The sequence below is a fragment of the Lampris incognitus genome, chromosome 4, assembly GCF_029633865.1.
Source record: "Lampris incognitus isolate fLamInc1 chromosome 4, fLamInc1.hap2, whole genome shotgun sequence".
Lineage (NCBI taxonomy): Eukaryota > Metazoa > Chordata > Actinopteri > Lampriformes > Lampridae > Lampris > Lampris incognitus.
This window is the reverse complement of record NC_079214.1, coordinates 1,620,808-1,630,486: the sequence shown is the minus strand read 5'-3', so window position 1 is coordinate 1,630,486 and position 9,679 is coordinate 1,620,808. Positions and strand designations below refer to the sequence as shown.

The 9,679-nt window shown below is 45.1% G+C and overlaps 1 protein-coding gene and 1 long non-coding RNA gene across 3 annotated transcripts in view; one reads left to right on the top strand and one right to left on the bottom strand.

Annotated features, from left to right (window-relative positions):
- Nucleotides 1-3,204: 3,204 nt before the first annotated feature.
- LOC130111798 (uncharacterized) lies at nt 3,205-7,863 on the bottom strand. The gene is made up of 4 exons (XR_008810172.1): nt 7,788-7,863; nt 4,300-4,414; nt 3,790-4,072; nt 3,205-3,632 (listed from the first exon to the last, which is right to left on the bottom strand). It is a non-coding gene; the product is annotated as an uncharacterized LOC130111798 (long non-coding RNA).
- Nucleotides 6,845-9,679, top strand: part of LOC130111786 (AP-2 complex subunit alpha-2) — a 48,478-nt gene continuing 45,643 nt past the window's right edge. For both annotated transcript variants that reach the window (XR_008810171.1, XM_056279068.1), the window contains exon 1: nt 6,845-7,192. Coding sequence is in view for 1 of the 2 variants with exons in the window: in XM_056279068.1 (XP_056135043.1) it covers nt 7,126-7,192 (67 nt within the window). In the remaining variant the exon portion in view is untranslated. The remainder of the gene's footprint in view (nt 7,193-9,679) is intronic.

The following is a 9,679-nucleotide window of genomic DNA, read 5'->3' as shown; positions in this document are numbered from 1 at the left end:
CACAATCTACCCACGCCATACACAATCTACCCACACCATACACAATCTACCCACACCATACACAATCTACCCACACCATACACAATCTACCCACACCATACACAATCTACCCACACCATACACAATCTACCCAGACCATACACAAACTACCCAGACCATACACAATCTACCCAGACCATACACAATCTACCCACGCCATACACAATCTACCCACACTATACACAAACTACCCACACCATACACAATCTACCCAGACCATACACAATCTACCCAGACCATACACAAACTACCCAGACCATACACAATCTACCCAGACCATACACAATATACCCACGCCATACACAATCTACCCACACTATACACAAACTACCCACACCATACACAATCTACCAAGGCCATACACAATGTACCCAGGCCATACAAAATGTACCCACACCATACACAATCTACCCAGACCATACACAATCTACCCACACCATACACAATCTACCCACACCATACACAAACTACCCACACCATACACAATCTACCAAGGCCATACACAATGTACCCAGGCCATACAAAATGTACCCACACCATACACAATCTACCCAGACCATACACAACCTACCCACACCATACACAATCTACCCACACCATACACAAACTACCCAGACCATACACAATCTACCCACACCATACACAATCTACCCAGGCCATACAAAATGTACCCACACCATACACAATCTACCCAGACCATACACAATCTACCCAGACCATACACAATCTACCCAGACCATACACAATCTACCAACACCATACACAATCTACCCACACCATACACAAACTACCCAGACCATACACAAACTACCCAGACCATACACAAACTACCCACACTATACACAAACTACCCAGACCATACACAATCTACCCAGACCATACACAACCTACCCACACCATACACAATCTACCCACACCATACACAAACTACCCAGACCATACACAATCTACCCACACCATACACAATCTACCCAGGCCATACACAATCTACCCAGACCATACACAATCTACCCAGACCATACACAATCTACCCAGACCATACACAATCTACCCAGACCATACACAATCTACCCACACCATACACAAACTACCCACACTATACACAAACTACCCAGACCATACACAATCTACCCAGACCATACACAAACTACCCACACTATACACAAACTACCCAGACCATACACAATCTACCCAGACCATACACAAACTACCCACACTATACACAAACTACCCACACTATACACAAACTACCCACACTATACACAAACTACCCACACTATACACAAACTACCCAGACCATACACAAACTACCCACACTATACACAAACTACCCAGACCATACACAAACTACCCACACTATACACAAACTACCCAGACCATACACAAACTACCCAGACCATACACAAACTACCCAGACCATACACAAACTACCCAGACCATACACAAACTACCCACACTATACACAAACTACCCAAACCATACACAAACTACACAGACCATACACAAACTACCCAGACCATACACAAACTACCCACACTATACACAAACTACCCACACTATACACAAACTACCCAGACCATACACAAACTACCCACACTATACACAAACTACCCAGACCATACACAAACTACCCACACTATACACAAACTACCCAGACCATACACAAACTACCCAGACCATACACAAACTACCCAGACCATACACAAACTACCCACACTATACACAAACTACACAGACCATACACAAACTACCCACACTATACACAAACTACCCAGACCATACACAAACTACCCAGACCATACACAAACTACCCAGACCATACACAAACTACCAACACTATACACAAACTACCCAGACCATACACAAACTACCCAGACCATACACAATCTACCCACACTTTACACAAACTACCCAGACCATACACAATCTACCCACACTTTACACAAACTACCCAGACCATACACAAACTACCCAGACCATACACAAACTACCAACACTATACACAAACTACCCGGACCATACACAAACTACCCAGACCATACACAATCTACCCACACTTTACACAAACTACCCAGACCATACACAAACTACCCAGACCATACAAAATGTACCCACACCATACACAAACTACCCAGACCATACAAAATGTACCCACACCATACACAATCTACCCACACCATACACAAACTACCCACACTATACACAAACTACCCAGACCATACACAATCTACCCAGACCATACACAAACTACCCACACTATACACAAACTACCCAGACCATACACAATCTACCCAGACCATACACAAACTACCCACACTATACACAAACTACCCACACTATACACAAACTACCCACACTATACACAAACTACCCACACTATACACAAACTACCCAGACCATACAAAATGTACCCACACCATACACAAACTACCCAGACCATACAAAATGTACCCACACCATACACAAACTACCCACACCGTACACACTCACAGACAAGTGGCAGTCATCAGCATGTCCGAGACAACAGACAGATCAGTACATGGGCAAGAGATGCACGCTGGAGCTCTCGTGTGGCCATGCATGCAGACTCACACGCAGACCAGGCGAAGGATAAAAGTTCACATAAATTAAAAGAATAGAATAAATAAATAAAGCATCCCAAGATGCATTGCACATTACATTCCACCGCTACATCCAGTGAACGTATGGCCCACAAGCCATTTGTAAAGCAGACAAAGGTATAAACCAACTATTGTGGTTTAAAACAATATAAAGCATTCATTTAAAATGACCACTCTCTGCATTTACAGTTTTTTTGGTTGCCAAGACACATTTCTTGAAATTATGCTCCATTTCCCAAAACTCTAAACACAAATGCGTAACTATAAACTGATCTTCACAAACTTCAGACTTCCATGTCAAAACCAAACTCTCCACTCAAAACCATGTAATCCCACATCTAGACCAAGTTTTGCCTTCAGACATCACACAAAAGCCATCAAATACACATACACTACAAAATAGCCATTAAACACTGGTGAGATCAATTCAAAACACCACCGTAAAAACTGGTTACTGCAATGAATAATGGCGCTTATGGTTTCTCCCCAGAACAACCGCTTTACATGATGAACACAATATCAAGACACAACACATGTATAAATCTTCAAAATGTGTAATTCTTCAATGTACAGTAGTAAAATAAACTGAAAAAGTAAATGTACAGTAAAAATATGCAACTGATAAAGAATGTAGACTACAGTAAAATAATGTCCATGTATTTACCAATATAACCCAATGGGGGAAAAAAAAACAGTTTGTACATAAAGAAGAAATGCCATGTATTCTGCCTCAGCATCCCGTCTCTGGTCTGGGTCAGGCCAAAGATTCTCAGACCATCGAGTAAAGCCAGCAGATGCGTGGTGTTGTGAGGACCAAGAGCGACATGGCGGTGGAGGACATTCGCCAGGGACATTCACAATGGCCCGGTGGCCAATTATGTTCCTCCCCCTTTATGTAAGATTACTAAATCCTGCTTCATCTACAAAGATGAGTTGATGAGAAGTGTCTCTGGCATCAATATCAAAGATTCTCTACAAAAGAGATGAAACACAGTACAGTAAATGACTACTCTGAAACATATTGCTATAGTACACAAAAGTAGGCCATCATATAGCCTGTACTACAGTATATACACTGCTCTAATACATAACTGTACTCAAATATTTGATACAGTATGAAAAACCATACTTGCACATATTCCGAGCGCTGGTCTTTGACTCTATTGGAGTTCCTTTGGAAAGGAACATGATAGGCCCGTTTCATCCTCAACCTGTCCCGTCAAAGAATGCGGCCAGTTGTTGAGATGGTGACTGCATCAATGCCTTGGAATATTCCCTGATCCTCAATAACTCTCTTTTGTATCTCATGGAAGCGAATGATATTGTCGGCGATGACCATATTGATGATTTCCATCTCTTGCTCTTCTGAAAATAGCTGTCTTCTGCCTCCATTAGGTGGTTGTCTCTCAGTTCTGCAAAAATAGATGTACTGATGGGATTACAGTAAACCATCCATTTTACCAAATAGGAGCCTACAGTAACTCCAATTTAACTGTGTGTGATATGGTACAGTAATACAATGCATTTCAGACGGCATACAGTACAACAGAGCAAACAGTTACAGTACATGTCTGTACTGTAACAGCGCTGAGTACAGCGCTCCAAAGTTACACTAGAAAGCAGTGTGTAAATGACCTACCTATTGTCCTCTCTGAAGGTCCAGATTATCGAGACTACTGTGAATTGGCTCAGATTTGGCTGCACTCTTTGCCCAGCTTCCCTCATTGACATCCCATGGACAAGGACATGGTCAACTAAAGTTGCACAAATCTCATCAGAAGCCATTTGTCTCCTTGCCCTTGCCCTTGCCCTTGCCCTTGCCCTTGCCCTTGCCCTTCCTCTTCCACCTCCTCTCCTGTGTCTTCTTCCTCTACCTTCAGCTCTTTGTGGATCCATTGTTCCAAAACAAGTGAACTGACCCATGGCCCTTTTATCTATCTATCCTGAGGTTCTGATTGGTGTGTGAACAATTTTGACTCTTTGTGTTTCCACCTGGGGAATTGTGTGTTAATTGGGTTCCAGCTGTGATGACCTCAGTTCATGATATTGAATGCCAGTGCTTTCTAAATGAGCCCATGGTGCAGCCAGCGATGTATGAAGGGATTTGTGTGTAGAGTTTTTCACAAAAATTTCAACAAATCTGAATCATGTGTGAAACAGGGGAGTAGTGCTTACAGTTTTGGGAAATGGGTCTGTCTTTTGAAAGGTGGCGTCATGGTTTGGGATGTTTAGTTAATAGGCCCAGTTATAGTGAGGAAGCGATCGAGAAAAACTGTAACAGCCTGACAGCGCCGGCCTGAGGGCATTACAGTGACGTCACTGGACAGGGCGTGACTAATAGGTGATGGGATTTTTGTTCCGTTGGCCCGTTTGAGCAGTAGTCAAATAGTAATCTACTACACTGACCTGGTCAGTAAAAAAATAATCAGGAAGTAGTTTTGTGGGCCGGACGATAAAGCTTACAAAATTATCACAAGTGAAACTTTCCTTGTGATTAAAAAGAAAAGATTATCGCACGTCGCTTACTCGGTTGAGGGGAGATACGGAACTGAGACCTGTTTCAAAAAGCTGTAAATAATAATTAAGTTCAGTTGAGCCTAAGTTTTTGAAATAAAGGAGAAAAAGCACAAAAATATTAAGTATAAAAAGAAGGGGAAAAATAGGAGAAAACCTGGAGGAAAAAAGACTTGCAAAAAAAAACTTAGAAAAAGAAGACTAAAAAGCGGACATGGCTAATTTATCCACCCTTGCTCTGGGCATTCCACAGGCGGGGTATATCCGTTTTTCAAGTCAAGTCAATTTTATTTGTATAGGCCATTATCACAAATTACAAATTTGCCTCAGTGGGCTTTACAGCTGATCCAACTTCCTGTGATTTCCTGACCTGGATAAGACCTGACCTGGAACCGCCGCAGCCGGGACGCGAACCCGTGTCTCCCGGACCACGGGAGACTACGTTAACCAGTCGACTAAAAGTTCAGATTTGTTAGCCAAGGGCTAGCGAGTCTATTTATCTTTGCACGTTACAATATTGTAGTGAATTCGGGGGGCAACCACAGGAACTGCCGCAGCCGGGACGCGAATCCGTATCTCCCGCGCCGCGGGAGACATCGCTAACCGCTCGACTCGACTGGTTAACGTTGTTGCTTGCGGTGTGGGAGACACGGGTTCGCGTCCCGGCTGTGGCGTTGGTCTCCCAGACTGCCCCCCCCCCTCGAATTCGCTACATTGTTGTCAGAAGTGGGATGGTGAGACCGTGAAGTCATCGGAAGCGCGTGCGCCCAGAGGCGTGAGGAAGCTGATATGCTGAAGCGCGAGGACGCGCTTCCCGAAGGAGGGGGTAGTGTAACGTGCGTGGATAAGTAGACACGTTGATCCTTAACTGCCGGGTCGGAGCCTTTAGTCGACTGGTTAACGTTGTCGCTTGCGAAGCAGTTGGCACGGGTTCGCGTCCCGGCTGCGGCGGTTCCCAGGTTGCCCACCTAATTCGCTACTATGTTCATCCTATACATTTTTTATTTACATTTTCTTCTTCTTCTATTCTTATATTGCTCATTCATGTGTTGTATTGCGGGCGGCACGGTGGCGCAGTGGTTAGCGCGGTCGCCTCACAGTAAGAAGGTCCGGGGTTCGAGCCCCAGGGTAGCTCCACCTTGGGGGTCGTCCTGTGTGGAGTTTGGGTTTCCTCCAAGCACTCGGTTTCCTCCCAAAGACATGTAGGTCAGGTGAACCAGCCGTACTAAAGTGTGTGTGTGTGTGTGTGTGTGTGTGTGTGTGTGTGTGTGTGTGTGTGTGTGTGTGTGTGTGTGTGTGTGTTGGCGTCGGCCCTGTGTGATAGTCTGCAATGACTGCTGGGACAGGCTCCAGCATCCCTGAGAGCAGGATAAGCGGTTTGGAAAATGGATGGCTGTATTGTATTTTCACGTATTGCTACTTCCGTGTGACGAGGACGTTCACATGCCTCTTATTGGCTAACGTTAACCCTAAACCCACCCGAACCTTAATCTTAACCAATCAGAGGCGGAGTTTCCGTCGGAGGTGTTGGAGGAAAAATATGTGGCGTTGTAGAAAAGACATCCTGCTCTGTTGCGCTTCCTGCAATTCCTCCCTTTTTCCGATAAGACTTGTCCTGTGGGGTCTTTCCTCGGGTGGATCTGAGCGGTAAGGATAGGGGGTGCCCGACATTGTGTGGAATTGTGATTTAGGGCGTTACAAATAAATCTGTTCTGATTTGACGAGGAGCGCCCGAACGGAGCATGAACGCCGTTCCCCAATAAGTGACGTCAGTAGGGATGACGTCAGTAGGGACCCCTGGTCACGGCGCCTCCCATCCTTCTGTCTGCCCAGCGCGTGCTAGCTTACGCTAGCGAAAGCCGTTCGTATTGTTGAACAAAGTCTAGTGCAAATATTTTTGCGTTTTTTAAAAATACAGCGATAAAAATATATTAGTTCGGGCCTGGACAAAATGCCTGCAGTCTCTAAAGGAGATGGGATGCGTGGCCTTGCCGTATTTATCTCCGATATCAGGAATTGTAAGTTTGTTTACTTGTTTTACAGACATGCTAACGGCGCAGTTAGCTTGTTAGCTGTGCGGCGGCCGGTTAGCTTGTTAGCTTGTTTAGCGAGCCGGGCGCGTAGCGCGTGCCGTGTAGCCAGCCGCCCCTCCTGGAAGACGGCGGGCAAACAGCAGCCTGCTACACTGTAGTGGGGAGGCTGTGCTCATTTACAGCCGCCTGGCCGGACCTTTCTTTCTTTCTTTCTTTCTTTCTTTCTTTCTTTCTTTCTTTCTTTCTTTCTTTCTTTAATCTCACATTTAAACGCCGGCTAATGCAGCTAGGGTTGATCAGCTGTGCGTCCTGGCTAGGTTACGAGCGTACTCGTTAGCCGCTAGAAGAAGCTAGCGCTCCGCCGCAGAGCTGGGGTCCCGTCTCGGCCCCCGGGTCCCGGGTCGGCCCCCGGGTCCCGTCTCGGCCCCCGGGTCGGCCCCCGGGGGCTACTGACCGCAGTCAGCGTGTGGAAATGTGTCCTCGTATGACAGGGTAATAATGTGTGTCACACCTGTTGTCCAGACATTATATCCACAAAGAGGGAAAGCGAGAGTTAAATATTTCTAAAAGTCAAACTTACTTTTGGCTAACTGGAAATCTGTGGTCATATCTTTATTTTCTTTCGCAGTGCTCTGCTCCACCCCGTTCACTCTGATAATCATCCTAACATGTGTAGTGTGACGTGCATGGATAAGTAGACGCGCTGGCCGCTGGCTGGCGGGTCTCAGCCTTTAGTCGAGCGGTTAGCGATGTCTCCTGCGGTGCGGGCAATACAGGTTCGCTTCCCGGCCGCGGCAGATCCCGTGGTTGCGTTGTCCCCCCAATTCGCTACAATACTTTGGTCTCAAACGTCCGACCTAAATTCATTTCATCTGAGTGTAAAGTTCCTAAAAATGTTTAAACCGAGAACACATGCTGAGCACCCTGCTACCTGTAGTCTTCTTCTGGATCACCACCTTGTCGTGGTGGAGAAGCTTGCATGTACTAATTATCTGAAACCTTTCTGTTGATTGCTGTTGTCGTCTACTTCAAGAAGGCTAAGTCTATTAGCCACCTATTGGCATGAATGAGTATGTCTACATGGGAACCAATACGCCAGGCAGTATGTTGATGGCAATGTTTATGGTTTGACATAACAGGACTTCTCTAAACTCAGATGTATATTATTAGTTGATCTTCTGCAGTCCACTTGCTAAGCTCCAAGCTCTCCTCCTCCACTGGGCTCTCAGGTACCCCTTCCCACCTCGCCATATCTGCTCTTACTACCTAGGTTTGAATGCTTCACTCACAATTTAGCTGTCTCTGCGAGATCATGCCATCACACTAGATATTAACCTGGTGGGTGACAAAACTTCTGTCATGTTTAGTTAAGCACTAGCTCTACTAGCTCAGCCCCACCCAGCTGTGCGGTAGTCAACCCAGCTGATGATAAGCAGTCAAACTATTTTCTGGGTTCCTGAAGTCGGCCAGTATAACCTGTCAGAGTATACTCTCTCACTTCCATCTTTGTGATGAATTCTCTCTCTCTCTCTCTCTCTCTTTCTCTCTCTCTCTCTCTCTCTCTCTCTCTCTCTCTCTCTCTCTCTGTATGAGTTAGAATGGTATGGAAAATTCAAATTTAAAAAAAGAAAGTAGTGATTTTGAAATTTACTTTGACTTGTAGTTCAATGCAGACAGTATGAACACAAGATATTTCATGTTTTGTTTGGTCAACATCATTTCATTTATAAATATACATCATTCCTGCCATTGAGGCCTGTAACACATTCCAAAAAAAGTTGGGAGGGAGGGGTAATTTAGGGCTAGTAATGAGGTCAAATAATTAGATAATGATGCGATTTGAAACAGGTGATATCAACAGCGGATTGTAATCATGCTTTGGGACATAAGCAGCATCCAGGAAAGGCCTAGTCCTTCAGGAGCAAAGATGGGGTGAGGTTCGCCGAGAAATGCATGAGGAAATTATTGAAATGTTTATAAACAATGTTTCTCAAAGAAGATAGGAAGGGATTTGGACATTTCACCCTCTACGGTGCACAACATAATTAAAAGATTCAAGAAATATGTAGGAATTGCAGTGTGTAAAGGGCAAGGGCACAAGCCTAAGCTGAATAACCATGCTCTTCAATCCTTCAGACGGCGCTGCGTCAAGAACCCTCATTCATCTGTAAGCCGTATAACCACATGGGCTCAGGATTACTTTGGCAAACCTTTGTAAGCACTGCAGTACGTAGTTACATCCACAAATGCCAGTTAAAACTTTTCCATGCCAAAAGAGGAAGCCTTACGTTAACCGTGTCCAGAAGCACCATTGACTTCTCCGGGCTCGGCGCCATCTGGGATGGACCATCACATAATGGAAATGTGTATTGCGGTCAGGTGAATGAGTATTTCAGGTCATTTTTGGAAGAAATGGATGCTGTGTGCTCCGGACCAAAGAAGAAAAGGACCCTCCCGACTGTTATCAGCAAC